General features: G+C 44.4%; 1 protein-coding gene across 1 annotated transcript; it reads left to right on the top strand.

Moving 5' to 3' along the window:
* Positions 1 to 12,184: 12,184 nt before the first annotated feature.
* On the top strand, positions 12,185 to 16,830 carry Prap1 (proline rich acidic protein 1). The gene is made up of 5 exons (XM_048455346.3): positions 12,185 to 12,338; positions 14,168 to 14,234; positions 15,374 to 15,426; positions 16,297 to 16,403; positions 16,511 to 16,830. The coding sequence occupies exons 1-5, from the start codon at positions 12,331 to 12,333 to the stop codon at positions 16,732 to 16,734; spliced, it is 459 nt and encodes a 152-aa protein (XP_048311303.3). The 5' UTR covers positions 12,185 to 12,330; the 3' UTR covers positions 16,735 to 16,830.
* The last annotated feature ends 1,167 nt before the right edge of the window (positions 16,831 to 17,997 follow it).

The raw sequence follows: 17,997 nt of genomic DNA, 5'->3' as shown, positions 1-17,997 counted from the left end.
CTCTGTGCATGCTTGGCAAGCACTCTACCAACCGAGCTACATCCTTGTACTGGTCAGCGTTCTCTAAAGGAACAGAACGGAGAGAATGAATGAATACACATGTATATATGTGATCTCTTACATTGTCTTAGAGTATGTGATCCTGGTCGTCCAACAATGACTGTCTCACATTGGAGGCTGAGAAGCCAGTGATTTTTCAATCCATAAGGCTGGATGTCCCAGCAGTCCCAAGTTGGCCCTGGAAGCCTGGAGGATTCCTGAAGAGATGCTGATGTCCAGTCTATGTTGGAATCCAGAAGTTGATGCCAAAGCAATGGGATAAATGAACTTGTCAGTGAGAGTGAGAGAAAACAAGCGAAAGGCAAGCTTCTCTCTTCCATGCCCTTTTATCTGGATTGCCAGCAAGATTTAGGATTTTTCTTCTTGTACTCAGTAGCTTGGGTAATAATCGATCCCAGATGGAGTCAAGTTGACAACAAAGATTATTCATCGTAATTCTCAACTCTTATGCTGGCTAAATTTATGTCAATTTGAGACAAACTATAGTCATCTGAGAGGAGGAAACCTCAACTGAGAAAATGCCTCCATAAGATTGGGCTGTGGCCAGCATGTAGGACATTTTCTTAATTAGTGATTGATTGGAGGTTTGCCCAGCACATTGTGGAATCACCCCTGTGCTGGTGGTCCCGGATTTTAAAAGTAAATAGACTGAGCAAGCCATGTGGAGTAAGCCAGTAAGCAGCACCCCTCCACGGCCTCTGCTTCAGTTCCTGCCTCCAGGTTCCTGTCCTGTTTGAGTTTCTGTCCTGACTTCCTTCTGTGATGGAAGCATAAGTTCAATAAACCCTTTCTGTTGGAGCCTTTGATGAGTCAGTCAATCTGGGTACCAGGAGGGGGGTGCGAGGATTGGGGAAACGGCAGGTGAAAGAAACCAAAGCAGAGACACAGGATAGATCCGGGAGGTCTTTTGGCCAATACCAAACAGCCCAGACTTTATTTCAGAACTTGCTTTTCAGAAAGCAGAACAAAGAGCAGTACAGTCAGTTAACCACCTCCCTGTACTGTCCTTGGGAGAAAGCACAAGCAGGCTCGTTGTCTATCGGGTGAGTCCTGCTAGCAGCAAGCACTTTCCTTTTCTATCTATATGTGCCTTTGGCTGGCATACACCAACCTGTGTCTTAATAGATAATGTATTCCCCCCTCCCCAGTGGGCTCAACCAGAACTTTCTCCCAGCCCTGAAGGAGACTGAAACAAGCAGACTTGAACTCAAAGGATTCATAAGCAGAATAGACTCCAGATGGAAACCGAGTCCTTTGTGGGCCACCACACTTTTCCTCCCCATCTTGTTTCTTGGTCATGGTGTTTCATCACAGCGAGAGAAACCCTAACTAAGACAGCCCTTAACAGCCTTTTAAAAAGATCCTGTCTACAACTACAGTCACACTCTAAATGATTAGAACTTCAGTGTAGGACTTTAGGGGAGACCCAATCCACCAGGCGCAGTGTCCCAACAGGCATGCACGGTGCACTTTGCTCCTTGTACTTATTACCCTGGTGACTGAAGCTTGGCATCTTTTCATGGGACCATTAGTCATTTGTGTGTCTTTAGTGAAAGATCAATTGAGATATTCTAAATGTTTTTCAGTCAGGCTATTTGTCTTCTTGTTATTGAGTTCTTAAGAGTTTTTTTTTTTAAACAGTTTTATTGACCATTGTTAGGCTATGAAAAAAATCTAGAAATAATTTTGGACACAAAAAAATACCCACCAAATAAATAGTAAGTGGGAATGTAGCAACAATATGTAAATTTGATATTTTTTTTCCATAATATGAGGTTAGCAACGTTTCAAAGGGCATGTCTGGTGTCAGGATAGGTTTTGCTCACTGGCAAAAGCCCTTTGAACCTTCAGAGTGCCTGGCAGCTCCATAGGCTCTGGCCAAAAACCTTTGAGATTGTCAAGGGAGGTGTTCTGATGGCAGTCCAGGGCTATGCTGCGCCCCATCCATTTCAGCTGTGAAAGCAATGTCCAGCTCGTAGCCTGCAAGGAAGGCTATGAAGTGATGGAGGGGGCTCAGCTGAAGGGCTCTCTATCGAGTGTGTGTATCTTAGTATTCCTCCATTCAGAGCCACCAGAGGCCTAAAAGCTAACTTCTCTCATAGAGAAAATATTTGCACAGCTTCTGCCCAACCTCAGTCTACAAGTTCAAGACCCCAGGACATGTTTACAGAACAGTTGTGGACCAATCAATCACCCTATCTGCCTTCACACTTACCACCCCTAACTTAGGGGAGGAAACTCTCCAGAGACTTTAAAAATCCCAGTCCTAGAGAAAAGACTGATTATTTGGCTTCCTAAGGAGGGTCTTGTTTTCTGTGTCTGCTGCGTGTGCGTGCATCTCCTCTTCCTCAAGCATTTTTCTTCAGCTGATGCTTCTGTCTGCTGCTATCTGTGATGTTTGAGATCGCTCAGCTGCTATCTGCTATCTGGTGTGCTCAGTTTTTCCTGCCTTTTTTCTTTTGGTTTTTCACGACAGGGTTTTTCTGTATGTCGCCTGGTTGTCCTAGCATTCTCTCTGTAGACTAGGCTGGCCTCCAACTCAGAGATCTGCCTGTCTGTCTTTCTAGTGCTGGGACTAAAGGCATGCACCACCACACTCAGCTGCCTTTCAATTCTTTAACCGACAGACAAGACCCCTAGACCTTTCAGCTGTGACAGTGGTACAAGGGTCATCCTGCCCTCGTTCTTTTCTACTACAGTCATGACGTTGGACATTGGTCTTCGACCAAGTTCTTGGGCTTCAACCCTCTATCCTGGTGAGGGCTTCCTGATCATCAAATGTTGACGGGATATTAATGTTGTTAACTATTAATTATTACGAGCAGCTACTAATGTTGAAAGCAAAGGTGACCCTTTTCCCCAACCGCTGTACTAATTTTGTTTCTGTCTTTTTTACTTCAGCTCTCTGCTTCTGACATCTCGGCAGGGAACTCAAGCTTCTGGATTTTATTTTCTTCGTTTCAGGAGTCAGGAGCTCATCGAAAGCCTTGTCCTTCTCTTCCTTTTATGGATAGATATCTTGCTTGCACAACAATTTTGACCCCTCCAAAAGTTACATTTTTAAGAAACTAAGGATAAAGATGCCTTGGGGGTATAATCTTATCTCCCTTCTGCCTATATAGACCTCTTTTCCTAGGCTCCTGGATGTTGGATTTACAAGTATTCTCTACCATGCTCAGCTCTTTTTCTTCTTTTTTTTCTTATATTTATTTATTTTTATGTAGTTGGAATTTTCTTTGGGCTGCCAACCAGCTCCTAAATAAAGACAGGGAGACTTGCTAATTATGAATGCTCAGTCTTAACTTAGGCTTGTCCCACTAGCTCTTTTAACTTAATTTAACCTATTTCTATTCATCTACATTCTGCCTTGGAACTTTTTACCTTTCTTTCATTCTGTAAGTCCACCTTTCCTACTTTCTCTATGTATGTCTGACTGGCCCTTGGTGTCTCCCTGTCATCTCCTTTTCTTTCTTCTTTTTCAAGCTTAAATTCCTCCTCCTACTTACTCTCCCTGCCCGGAATTTCCACCTAGACCTCCTCCCTCACTATTGGTCATTCAGCTTTTTATTAGAACATTCAGGTGCCTTAGGTAGACAAGGCAGAACAGCAACACATCTTTACGTAGCCAAATGCAACACATTTTTACATAGTTAAACAAATATTCCACAACATTTATTTATTTATTTGTTATTTTATTACCGTGTAGTCCCAGCTGTTCTAGAACTTGCTATGTAGTGCTAATCCCACCAATCAAGAATAAGATCACCACCACAGTTTAAAGTTAATTTGAAGCAAACTTAAGTTCAGTATTGGCCAGGTGGATGGGCTCGGGCCAGGTCCATACCCAGATTTCTGGGAAATGGCCCCAAATCAACTTTTGCAGAGATTAAAGTATTTCCCATCAGACCTAATCAAGGGCAAGCATACTTCCGACTGTATCTCCAGCCTATATCCAATCAGGGGCAAGTGTACATCCTGGCATATTTCCTGCCTATGAAACTCCTGCCCACATATGATCAAGCACATTGGGTGCAGGTGGGTCAAACAAACTTCTTAGGGGAGTGAAAAGCACAAAGCTTGTTATCTCCCATAAACGATAGCCTCCAGCATTTCAGGAACTATCTGTCCTTGGGCAAGGGGCTTGCAGATCAGAGGCATTTTTGTTTCATGGCTCTCGAAGGCATAGTCATTAAAACTTAAAAATGTAACTTTGGCTCTTACAGTAGGCCAGGCTGGCCTCAAACTCAGATCCACCTGTCTCTGTCTCCCCAGTGCTGGGTTTAAAGGCGTGTACCACCATGCCTGACTCTTTATTTTAAAATAACTGGTTGAAAGAGGTGAAAATGCAGCTTGGTGGTAGAAAGCTTGTCTAGAAAGTCTCTAAGTCTATCATAAACAAGTTGATGAAGACTGCACGCATTCAGATACAAGCATCACATTTTATATGTACGTACACTGTGTAATGATCACCGGAGTCATACGAACTAATGCATAATCCCTGCCCACATTGCTCATTGGCTCCCCCATCATAATAGTTCATCTTTCCCCTTGTAGTTAATGGCTTTGACAATACCCTCCTATCCCACAACCCTGACAAGCACCCTTCCACTATCTCCCTGAGTTCAACATTCTCCATTCCAAATTAAATTATGCTTTTCTTGGATGCCTCTTCTGGAGCCTTTGTTATTTAATTTGGTACAATGTTCTTGAGATTCATCCCTGAAGCTCCTGCACACAGAGTGGAGGGAAAGTAGGTGATGTCGTCTTGCTCCCAGTCTAAGGTGAGCTCTGCTAGTCTTTCACCACGAAGTTCCATGTTTTCAGCATATGAATATGCACACCTGTAATCCCAGTACTCAGGAAGTTGATCAACGAAGATCGTGAGTTTAAGGCCAGTCTGGGTTACATAGCAAGACACTGTCTCAAACAACAACAACAACAACAACAACAAAATCAAACACAAATAAGTACATGAGAAAGATGCTTGTTTGTCTATTTATTGGGGGAAGGTTTTTTATTTTATTAGGTTTAGAAAGTTCTATTTCTAGCCCCCTCAATGTTAAGGATTGAACATATAGCCTAGTTCTAGTTAAATGTTTTTTTTCTTTAAAAAAATTACTTTTAAATTTATGTGTGTATATATGTGTGCATATATGTATTCACATATGTAGGTAGCCATGGAGGCCAAAAGAGTGTATTAGATCTCCTAAAGATGGAATTACCAGGAGTCACAGGTGAGTGTTTGCTGCCCAGGATGGATGCAGGGAACTGAATTCTGGTCCTGTGAAAGAGCTATATATTCTCTTAACTTCTGAGTCGTTTCTCAACCCCTCCCCCACTGTAAGCATAAATGAATACTGGGTTTTGTCAAATGCTTTGTGCCTATTAAAATAAGCACATGCTCTTTGTCCTTCATCTACAGTATAGAACATCAATTTTGATTTTTAAATACTAGCCCAACTTTACATTCTTGGGATCAATTCATGTGTATTTTGCTTGCTAATATTTTATTTGTGGAGGATTATTGGCCTATAGTTTTCATTTTCAGAAAACCTTTGATTTTAGCATCAAAGTGTTTTCATTTCTTTTCTAATGCGATGACCAAACACCATGACCAAGGCAACTCAGAAAATGTCTAATCTGGAGCTTGTGGTTTTAGAGGGTCAGAGTCAATGGCCATCAATGGTGGGGAGCACAGCAGAAGGCAGGCATGGTACTGGAGCCTTGCTGAGAGCTTACATCTTGATCCACAAGCCTGAGGTGTGCACACATGCACACACACACACACACACACACACACACACGGGGGGGGGGGTGTCAGGTGTCCTGTGTTGTGTGAATCAGTGGAAGAAAGAGGTCGCTCCAAGATGAATTCTTTAGGTCTGTGTGGCAGCAGGAAGGAACAGCCTCTGATGGACTGAACATCAAACCGTCATTCAAAGGCATATTTACCGATTGCCACACAAAGTTGTTTTTTGTGTAAACAAGTTCCTCTTACCGAAGTCCCTGGTCTAATCCATATGTTTTTCTGAAGGAAAACACTATGTACCATTTGCAGTGCCCAACCATTCAAGAGCCTCAGGTGTGCCAGAAGTGTCTTGTGACCAAAGGCTGTAAAGGCTGTAAAGCTCCCTCAGAAAAACAATTCTATAAACCATGGAAAACAATCACTGTTTTCACCATGATCTCTTCAGAGTACATCTAGAAAACAACTATTCATTCTAATGTTTACCTTAGATACAGCGACTCTGATGGATCCCTACAACATTTCTCCCTTTTGCTTAAGCTATAGTTAGAGTGAGATTATACAGCCACACTGTGAAGACAGCCTTTTCTCTTTTGTGTTGTCTCATGGTCTTATGTAAAGAGGCCAGAAAACATTTTAAAGCCAGTAAAGTTATCACAGCAAAAACAACTAAAAAAGTCGCTAGAATCAGGAATCTATTACAATGATTTATAGGATTAAATGAAGCTATGGTATCTGTAAGACTTTCCATAACATTCTCCCCAGATACATCAGGCAATTTATTTGAAAAAGTTTCCTTATTTCTTGTTGTAAATCATAAAACATTTGAGAGTAGGGTGACTCAACAAATGCATTTTAATCTTTTCTCAATCATATTTGCTTTCATTAAAACATTAAAGGTGCAATATAATAAGATGTAATATTCCAAGTACATTTTAGTTTAATTTGTTCATTTAAAGTCTCTAACTGATCCCCCAAAAGTAACACAGCCTGTTTCAAGTCAGTTATTTCATTAATTATCTTATTATCTGTTTTATTTTGGTGGGCCCAGTCTATTTTATTCTGATGCCAGTCTCTAAAATTTCAGCAATTTGAATTTCCTCATGAAGGGCCAATCTAGCTATTGCAACAGTAGCAGTCAATGCAATAATTCCCATAACAACAATAATAGATCCAGTCATCTGACAGGTTCTTCTTAATATTCTTTCAGCAAGTTTCTGGGTTAGAATCAGCACAGATGAGTCTGCCATGGCCTCAGCAGCTTCACCGGCATCCAGACTGCTGCCCTTGGCTATAAAAAATATATAAACACCCAATAACACACTAACATTGATACACATATGAAGAGTACAGCATTCACAAGTGATACTATAGTTATTAGGGCTCCATTGTGTAGGCCCTTTTAATAATATATAAAGTAATGGTACACATGCTGCAAAGGTGTGACTTTGATTTAATCTAAAGGACAAAGTATACTTACCGTCATTAACGTTTATCCACCCTTCCACTCATTAAGAGGGCACTTGCTAATTTCCAATTAGTCTGCCATATTGAACATAGCACCTGACATCTCAACTCCATGTCACTGGATACGTTCATCAACAGTAGAGCTAATTTTTCTAGTTTCATTCATTCTAACTATGCCATTACCATTTGAATTCTGAGTGAGAATATTTTCCTCAAGGGAAGCATAAGGCTCCAATCAATGATTTCTCCTTAGGAGATAGTAACAAGTTCCCTAGGGTTTTCACTTTTGCATTGTTGCCAATGTATTTAGTTAGAGTCCTTGTTGGTAATCCATGTCTTTCAAAATGTCAGATTTATGGAACTAATAGCATTAATCTACTGTCCTCTAAAACCAGATGCATGAAACAACTAAAATTTATTATAAAAATCTCAGGTAGTATAAACTATAAATAACCAAATTTGAAAAATTATATTTATACACTGAGTTCTATTACCCGTATAAATAGGAATTCCTTGCACCTCTACAGTATGATTTATAATTTCCTTGCCCTCTTCTTCAGGCATAGAAGGCCATTTGTGGTCATAAGGACCAGGTAGATGCTGGTGGACCAGAAGAGCAGCAAGCAGGTGGCAGTTGAAGTTCAAGATGGCAGCCAACCAGGAGGAAAATCCCTGATGGGTAAATCTAGGATACTGCCTCTAATGTAGTGTGTTTATACATGGAAATATTCCATTCCACTGGCATTTTTACCTTGAATTATTATGAAGATGATTTCTTCCTAAGATGTACTGTCTAACTGATAATAATAATGTTAGTTTAAATAGAGTTTTGATGATTAAAAATATAAACAAGGAAGTGTCATATAGCTAGAACATATGAGTTTCTATTGAGTTGTGTAGACTGTGGCTTAGGTTAATGATTAAGAAACACGATTGAGTTCCAATAGCTCAACTAGTTTAAATTCTTCTAATGTTAATGTTGGGAGATGTGTTCAAAGGTTTTGGAGTGCATCGCAGCTGAAACGAAGCTTTGACAATAACTTAAAATTAGACTAAGATATTTTGTCACATATCTTTGAGGTGAAAAACCCAAGACAATCTAAAGTTTTAGAAAGACACATAGTTGAGTGGGAACTCTTTAAGGTCAGAGAACAAGAGCGAAGAGCCCAATTATCATTAGCTGACGTGCCTTTCTTGCTAGGATTAGTTGATGACCAAAGGTGATGATTAATTTCTTTACCCATTTCTGCTCTCAATCTCCTGATATAAAAAACTATTGATGAGTGGGTATGCATCCTAAAGATTTAAAGTAGAACTGACTGATTGTTTTTCATGTATAAAAGTTCAGGTTTGTGATTCTTTTAAGCTTCCTTACTTTCAATATAAGTAATAAAGTGATTGGTCCTTTCTTTGTAACCACAAAACACAGTCTGCCAATAAAAAAAAATCTTTCTTGCTCACACTCTGTTAATCTACAGCAAGTTGCTTGGGGATGAATGTACATAGGTTCTTGGGATAATTTGTTTTTCACCTGTAATACGTAAAATGTTTAATCAAGTTATGGGAAATGGAAAGCATGTTGTTTCTTACGTGTATTCATTGAAATCATTCACTTGAAAAATAGAATGTAACCACACTGTAATTTTTATATGGCCTGGAAGATTTTGCTGGGGTATATAAGCTGTAAGGGAAAGGATAAAGATAGAATTAGAAGGAGTTAGCAGGAAAACATCAAGAATGAGAGAATTAGGAGGAGAACATCAAGAGAGAAGAAATACATCAAGAGAGATAGAAGGGACATTTCTGGATAGAGATGAAGGAGAAAGGAGAATAAAGAAGAACAAAGAAAGAAGCCATCAAGAGCATGTGCGAGTGTCTTTCCACTAAGCCCCGCAGACTAAAAAAGTCACAGCGCACGGACTCCGTGAATTTCCCTTTGAGCCCTGCACTGCTGGAGGTTGGCCCCAGGCAGCAAAAGGTAGCCAAGAGGATGCAATGACCACAACAGGAATATCTCTGTCTCCTCAACTTACTCCTTTGTTAATTGGAGGATTATGAATATAAGCCCAATACGCATGTTTAGTCCCTGTTACCTGGACAGTTACCACAGACAGCATACCAAAGAGCAGAGCTGTAGATTCAAAGGTTTCCTAACGAGCCAAATTACTGCATCTCCTTCAGTCAGTTTCTTAAGCTGTCCCCATGTAGAAAAATCAGCTGTCTGCTTTAAGGACTTTCTCTATCTCCTTCTTCCACAGCTTTCCATCTCCTGCAGAAACATAAGCATACCCTTGGCCCCATCTTAACACCTTTTCTGGTTGTCATTCTGCTGTCAAAGCATCCGTGTAGTATACAAGTTGACTCCATTCAGCAACTTTTTTATGGTTCAATGATTTTTAGTAACTGTTGTCCCTGTTTCATTACAATTCAACAATTGGTAACTGTTGTCTCTGTTTCATTAGAATTCAACAATTTAGAGTTAGTAAAGCATTATGTAAAAACGTTATCTCTGGGAGTCCTCATATCCCCCTCTTGTTTTATAAGCATCTCTTTAGAGTGTGAATGATTAGATATTTTAACAATTGCTTGTCCTATAGGATTATATGGTATTCCTGTAATGTGCTTTATGGTATGACACGTAAAAACTGTCTCACTTTACTGAAAACATAAGCAGGGGCATTATCAGTTTTTAAAAAATATTTATTTATTTTGTATATAATATCCTGTCTACATGTATGCCTGCAGGCCAGAAGAGGGCATCAGATCTCATTACAGATGGTTGTGAGCCATCATGTGGTTGCTGGGAATTGAACTCAGGACCTTTGGAAGAGCAGTCAGTACTCTTAACCTCTGAGCCATCTCTCCAGCACGCATTATCAGTTTTAATTTTTATCAGTATGTCCATTATATCCCATTGTATCTAATAAATGTATAATTATACAATCAGCTTTTTCAGAACTTAAGGCAAATGTCCATTGAAATCCAGAGTATGTATTAATAGTATAATGCATATATTTTAATTTTAAAAATTTTGTTATGTGTAATACATTCATTTGTCAAGCTTTATTTTTTGAACGTCCTTAGGATTATTTCCTGTAGGTAAAGGAGTTTGATTATATAAAGAACAAGTAGGACAGTTTTTAAAATAATTTTTTAGCTTGTTGTCAGGTTATGAAATAATTTTTAAGCCTTTACTATTAACATGGTGCTTTAAATGAAATTTTGAAGCTTTTAATACATTTTTATTAATACTTGATCAATCTCTTTATTTCCTTTTGTTAATGGCTCAGGCAATCCAGCATGATTGCCTGAATGGGAGTAACATAAAGTGGACAATCCCTTTCCCAGACTGCCTGCTGTAGTTCTATAAATAATAAAGTTAATTCTGAAGTATCAGGAGTAAGTTCAGCAGTTTCTGTATGTAATACAACTCCTTCTGCATATTGAGAATCAGTAATTGTATTAAGATATCCATTTGGGCATCAAATGTCAGGTGTTCTGTGTTGTGTGGGTTGGCTGAAGAACTGTCACTCCAAGATGAACTCCTTAGGTCTGTGCAGTGACAGGGAGGGACAGTCTCTGATGAACTGAGCCTCAAACAGCCGTTCAAAGGCATATTATTGGTTATCACACACAGTTGCTTTTTTGGATAAACAAGTTCCTCATACCAAAGTCCCTGATCTAATCTACTCGTCTTTTCTGAATGAAAACATCGCATCCACACCACTTTAGTCCTTCCTGTGTACCATTTGCAGTGCCCAACTATCCAAGAGTCTCGGGTGTATCAGAGTGTCTTATGGTCAAAGCCATACAAAGGCTGTAAAACTCCCTCAGAAAAACAATTCCATAAACCATGGAAAATAATCACTGTTTTCACCATGATTTCTTCAGAGTACATCTAGAAAACAACTATTCATTCTAATGTTTACCCTAGATACAGTGACTCTGCTGGATCCCTATAACAGAGAGAAAGATGGGGGGAGGGAGGGAGAAAGGGAGAGAGGAAGGAGAGAGATAACTGAGAACGGCATGGGCATTATAAGCCTCAAATTCTACCCCCAGTGACAAAGCCACACCTCCTAATCCTCCCCAAACAGTTCCACCAACTGGGGCCAAAGTATTGCAATATGCAAGTCTGTGCAGGGGATATTCTCATTGAAATCATTGACACAAGGTAACCTTGGATTCACAGAGGGAGTGTTGGACCACAGTAGGATGGTGTACGTCTTCTTTCAATGCTGCTGCCTGTCCCCATTACTCTAAGGAGGATTGCTATAGCTGTATTTCTGGTCCTATGTATTTCAGTACTTTCCCAATGTTGTGTTTTTGAATTTCTACAGTCTGGGGCTTCCTTAGTTTGGGGTCTCCTGGAAGCTCTGGCTATCTGCAGTGACTGCCTATCCCCGCCAGGGGGAGATCAGCTCCCTGAGCCCTGACGGTAGTTGCCTCTCTGAAAGTGATGTGCTCATTTATCTAGGGTTTGCCTCCCCAAAGTGCAGCTGTTTCTTGGAGTGACAGCTGCTCTATCCTGAAGTCCTAAAGGAAAGGGTGGGGCCAAGAAGCCTTGAAGAGCCTGGTGTTTTATGATCTTTACTCTATCCTATAGAATCCCACCTTGGGCCAGCTCTGGGGGCACTCTGGTATTGTGGTTGTTGGTCTGAAGCTTAGCCCCATAGGGGGTTGAGGGGTAACAGAGCCAAGTGCCTATGTATGCAGACGACTTCGGCTATGATGACCAGAGGGAAGAGGAGCTAGTGGTCCTGTGGTGGGTGGTTCAGTGCTAAAATGGGCAGATCATGGTAGAACTGGCAGGAAAGAGGTCAAAAGTCTCCTGGTGGCTCAGTCTGTGCTCACTGCTCAAGTCATATGGTGGGGCAGGATTGCCTACCACCCAGTAGGATTGCTGGCCCCTGACCTCTGGTCAGACACACCCATGTAGGAGCAATAAAACCCTAAGCAGCCAGGGTTGGGAGAAAGAGGATCGGACACCTGGAGACTGGGATCTGCAGCTTCTCCACTCGCCTAGAGCTCCTCAGCACCGAGAGGGAGCGCCAGTCATGAAGAGGTGATGCCGTGGCCCCGGGGCTCTAACTTTCTTACCCTTAAAAGTTGGCAGTGGGGCACTGGCCAGGGTGGGCCTGCCTGTGTGGTTAGGGTCACACTGGGTCTGAGTTCAGGAGTTCTGGCTTAGAGATAAGCCCTGGGGGTTAGTCTATCCCATTTGAAGCCTGATTCCAGCCAGGGGAGTATCTTAGGGGAAGAAGGGAAGAAAGGAGGGATGGGAGAGAAACCCCCCTTTTACTGCAAAACACCCACTCTGGGGTCTGCAATCCAGGGTTTATCTCTAAGAGCAGCCCGAGTGGCCTTCAGATAGGCCTGAGGGTGAGTTGTCCCATGGGGTCCCTGAGCCAGGAGACCATTAAATCCCAAGGACCCCTATGAAGAGGCAACAATTCCAGGCTGTGATGGCCCAAAAGAAAGGGGACAGTGGCAGGGGAGGGGAGGGGGGGGAATATGGAGCAGGCCTTTGAGGGCTGTGGGAGTAGAGGCAGGAATCAGACAACCTGAGAGTTGGTCACCCCGGATCTAGGGTTTGACTCTAGGACCCCTGTAGGACATGAATCCTCACGGAGGCGGAGGACAGAGAGGACAAAGGCTAGGGTGAGGTTCTCCATGTTCATCTCTCTGCCCAGCATAAGAATAGGTCTCTGTCTAGCAGTTCTGAAGTGAGGCAGGGCTACTCAGCCCTATCTGGCCAGATCCTCACTGCTGTCCTTTATCCCTATCACAAAGTGCTGAACTGCAGAGAGAGGAAAAGTTTTCTCTTCTCTTCTCTTCTCTTCTCTTCTCTTCTCTTCTCTTCTCTTCTCTTCTCTTCTCTTCTCTCCTCTCCTCTCCTCTCCTCTCCTCTCCTCTCCCCTCCCCTCCCCTCCCCTCCCCCTCCCCTCCCCTCCCCTCCCCTCCTCTCCTCTTCTCTCTTCTCCTCTCCTATTCCCTCCCTTCCCCTTCCTTTCCTTCCCCTTTCCTTCCCCCACTCCTTTCCCTTCTTTTTCTTATCTTTCTTTTATTTCTCTTTAGAGGTAGGGTTTCTCTGTGTAGTCCTGGCTATCCTGGAACTCACTCTGTAGACAGGTTGGTCTTGAACTCACAGAGATCTCCCTGCCTCTGCCTCCCAAGTGTTGGGATTAAAGGCGTGTGCTACCACTGCCTGGCCGAGAGGTTTCTTTGAGGCTTTAGTACACATAAACACAGACACAGACACAGACACAGACACACACACACACACATACACACACACACCACACACATGCATGTATACATATGCATACCATATAACACAAACACATGCATACTTCATACAAATGAATACCTTTCTACAACTACATGTTCAGAAATGCCTGCCATTCCTTCTGTTTGTATGATGGGGCTGGAGCTACTGGCCACTGAGAGCCCACTAGTTACCCTATCCCCAGTACCATGGGTCATGGTCTCAGGAGTACTGTGATATGTATGGTATTGTGCTAGGGCCTCCATCCATTCTGACAATGTTGTCATGCATACGTGTATGCAGGCTCTCATGTATGTCTGTGTATGGCCTCTGGAATCCTCAGCACTGACTGCCCGTCACATATGATCTGCCTAGGGCATGTGGTGTCTTGGCCACAGGTGGAGAACTTGGCATCGAGACAAAGAGCAGGCATGCCCTGAGCATCCTGTTTGCTTATTCTGCCTGCCTTTCCTGTGAAATCAGAATCAAGAGCTAATGGATCGACAGGGACCTCCCCTTGATCGCTCTGTCCAAGACACATGCCACCAGCCCCAGCAGGTCTTGACTGGAGCATCAGGAGCTGAGGTGACTCTTCACCACCTCACATTCCCTCTCTGGTCCCCCAGGTTTCTCCTGGCCACCTGTATGGTGGCTGTGCTGCTACAGGAGGCCGGTGCAATCCCAGCACGTCAGGTATGCGGGGGCTCCTCTACCTGGCCCCATCCCTGTCTGCCCACCTCTGCCCCAGTTAGCGGGGAATATTGGAAAGAACCTCTTTTCCTCTACCCCATGCTGGGCAAGGAGAGGGGAGGCAGGGCAGAGGCCATGTGGCGAATGTGGTAGCAACATCATGTGAGCACTGAGGAGGGGCCTCAGGAAGAGAAGGGCATGGGCCCTTCTAGGCTCTAGTGGGCAAATCTCCATGACACCCAGGTTACCAGGTGAGGATATGGGCTTCCATAATATCCAGGTGACCTGAAGCACATGAGTCTCCATCATACCCACATAAACACATGGGGATGTGAGCCTCCATGACACCCAGGTGACCCCAGGATGAGTGAACATGGTCCTCCATGGCACCCTTGTTACCAGGCGGGGACGTGAGTTCCCATGACACTCAGGTGACCCCAGGATGGGAGGGTATGGGCTTCATGACACAGATGATTACAGGTGAGGACATGGATGTCCAAACCATCTAGGAAGACCCTGTGTGAGGTGGATCTTCTCCACACTGACCCTGGCATACTCACTGAGGGCATGGTCTAGCCTGGTGACAGAGGGCCCAGTAGGAAATGAACTGAGCTTGCCCTGTGCCAAGGCCACTCGGCCTGCACACATGGCAGCGAAAGAGGCTGAGGGAGGCCCACCCTTCACAGCCAACCACAGCTTCTTGGAGCTGGGCGCTTCCCCAAGGTCGCCCTTTGCCTCAGTTCTTGCCTGATACTTTGTCTCATAAGGTGTTAAATTCAGAGGAGCCAACTACCTTCTGGGCCACTAGCCAGGTCGGGGAGGGGCAAGCAAGGCCTTAATTGGTGCAAAAGTCCAGGGTGTAGTGAGGGTGCAGAGTCCAAAGTGAGTTCCAGGTACCCGCTGAAGGATTCTCCTTTCTTCAGGCCAGGTTTTCAGGTACACTGGCCACTTAGGGACAGGCTGGTGTTCTAAATCCCCTACCTGCAACCCTAATATCCACAATGACCCTTATCCCTCAGAGTTAAACACTGGTGGAGTGGAAGCCCTGCCTGTGGGTGGGCCTCAGAGTGGCCTCTCCCTGGGTGTCCTCCAACCTAGAACTACTAACTGGGAAAATCCCCACCCATGACTTACTCTCCTAGGTCCCTGTCAAGACCAAAGGCAAACATGTGATCCTTGAGCAGGAAACAGAGAAGTAAGTGCCCCAGAAGGCAAGTGTGGGCTGATGCTCTGGGGGATGGAGAACATGGCAGTTCAGAAGCTTCTAGAAGGAGGTCATACTCAAACCCCACAGATCCCTCCTCAGGAGTTCCCTCCCAGGAGCCCCAGGTCATCTCCCAGGGACCCCTGTGATGAAGGAGGGTCATCTGTCTATATGTTACTTTCATTGGTTAATAAAGAAACTGCCTTGGCCCTTTGATAGGACAGAAAATTAGGTAGGCAGAGTAAACAGAACAGAATGCTGGGAGGAAGAAGGCAGTGAGGCAATTGCCATGCTTCTCCTGCCCAAGATGGATGTGGGTTAGAACCCTCCCGGTAAACCACGACCTCGTGGTGCCACACACATTATTAGATACGGGTTAGTTAAGATGTGAGAGTTAGCCAATAAGAGGCTACAGATAATGGGCCAAGCAGTGTTTAAAAGAATACAATTTGTGTGTTGTTATTTCGGGTGTAAAGCTAGCCGTGTGCGAGCCGGGCGGGAATGCAGCCCGCCGCTCCTTTTACAACCTGGCCACCTCCCAGACTCAGCTCTCCCTGAAGCCTCCGACGGACTAACTTTTAGAACAGCATATTACATTACCTTCCTTGCCCTTGAGGACCCTGCCCAGGGAAGGCTCTGACCCCCTCAGACCTGACCCTTGCACCTACTGCATTAGAGACACTGGGGCGCAAAGCCATGTACTTGTACCAGGTCTTACAGGGCAGTTGATGAAGTGGGTGGGTATGGAGTGGCTTCTAGGCCCGGCAGCTGCCCGGGGACAGAGAGCGTCTTCTAAAGTGGGGCTAGCCATGTCTAACTCTTCCCACCTGTGTGTGAATTTCACCTTACTCATGCTGGCAGGGCGTTGGGTACCAAAGCCGTGGAGGCCCCGGAGAAGGACAACCAGTTGGGGACACTGCTGCTTGTGACCAAGCAGAAGCTTGCTGCCGCTGAGGAAAAGCGTCCAGGTCAGAGTGTGACCAAGGCCACATCATGGGGTCCAATTGTACAGGAGGTTAGTGGGGAGGAACTTGTGAGGGAGACTGAGGCCACACCTACTTCTGCTTCTTCCCAGATGCCATGACCTTGGTGGAGATTGAAGAAAAAGACATCCTGAGCCGTTTTCGGAACCCTCTTCCTGGCCCAGAACCGGACCTTGACAGCCTCCTCCATCCGAAGTATGAGGAGGTCCAGTATGAAGCGGTGCCCCGGATGTTGCCCAAGATACATCGTCAGGTGCTCCAGGGGCCAGAGGAGGACCTTGACCACATCTTCCACTCTCTGGAGGACTCCAGCTAACCCTAACCACTCTCCCTCTCCTGTCATGAAGCCCAGGCTGTTATGACCACTGACTCCCCACAGTAAGCAAAAATAAATACCTGCAAACAGGGTGAAGCCATGAGTATCTTTAAGACCAGCAATCCTGGGGCACAACAGGTATGTCCAGGAGGAAGAGGTACCACTGCCCTACCTATGGCTCATCGAAAGCTTCCTAGGCACAAGGGCTAGCTGACCCTCAGCTCATGGACCATTCTCCTCCTTAGGTCCATCTTTCCACAGGTAGGGTTGAAGTGGTAAGCATGTCAAGAGTCAAGCATGGGGACTAGTTAGCAGCAGCAGACTCAGCAGGGAAACGAACCTTCACCCATGAGGGCTGAGAAAGGACGTGTTTGATGAAAGGGTGGGAGGTTGGGTGGGACTCCGGATGGTGAGTGTGCAGGTACATAGGCACATGGTTTCACATGTGTATAGGTACACAGGCACAAATGCTAAGCTAAATGTGCAGACACGTAGGTACACGCATGAATAGGTATGTAGTTACAAAGATGCTTATAGGTGGTGCACAGGTGTATAGTTACACAGGCACACAGGTACAGTGGTGGACAGGTACATAGATTCATGTATACACAGGTATAGAGGTGTGTAGCTACGCATGTGCATGGGTGCATAGGCAGATAGATACACAGGTAAACAGGTGGACACACATGTAGGTGCTCAGAAGAGTGAGTCAGAGCTCATACTTCCTGTCCTAGTTTTCTGGGCAGCACCTGGATCTTTCTGGGGTGCCTGTCCTCATGGCCTTGCTCAGGCCTAAGCACCTAAGATGAACTACCTCACACGTGGCATATAGGTACTGGGGTAACTACCAATCCTACCCTTGCAGTGGGAGGCACTAGGAGTCACAGAGCCACACATTTGCCAGCTCCAGTAGCTCAGGCAGAACAGACAGCTCTCCATCCCAATGCACCCAAACCCTATGCAGCTGTGTAGGTTATCTATCAATCTCACGCACCCTAGAGTTCCACGGATGTCTCATGTCCTTAGGACACGAGTGGGAGGAGTGAGGGTTCATGTGCACCCAGACCTCTAAGCCCCACGAAGCAGGAGCCAAAGCTCCATCTCAGCGATGAATCAGGGGTCTTTGTATTACTTGAGACTACTGCCCCCACATTGCAGAGGAGTACATATTGTAGATGAATCTAGGCCCCACATCACAGTCGAGTCCAGGGTCCTGAAGATGAATAACATCGCTCTGACAGTGACCTCAAGGCCAGCCCTCAT

This window comes from Myodes glareolus, chromosome 7, assembly GCF_982192425.1.
Source record: "Myodes glareolus chromosome 7, mMyoGla1.1, whole genome shotgun sequence".
Lineage (NCBI taxonomy): Eukaryota > Metazoa > Chordata > Mammalia > Rodentia > Cricetidae > Myodes > Myodes glareolus.
The sequence above is the reverse complement of the archived record's forward strand: the minus strand, read 5'-3'. Positions and strand labels throughout refer to the sequence as shown.

What these genes read in the sequence shown, in the direction of transcription:
- Prap1 (XM_048455346.3), top strand. An exon ending in GTGCAATCCCAGCACGTCAG is followed by an intron (nt 14,235 to 15,373) that starts GTATGCGGGGGC and finishes TTACTCTCCTAG; the next exon opens with GTCCCTGTCAAGACCAAAGG. An exon ending in CGCTGAGGAAAAGCGTCCAG is followed by an intron (nt 16,404 to 16,510) that starts GTCAGAGTGTGA and finishes GCTTCTTCCCAG; the next exon opens with ATGCCATGACCTTGGTGGAG.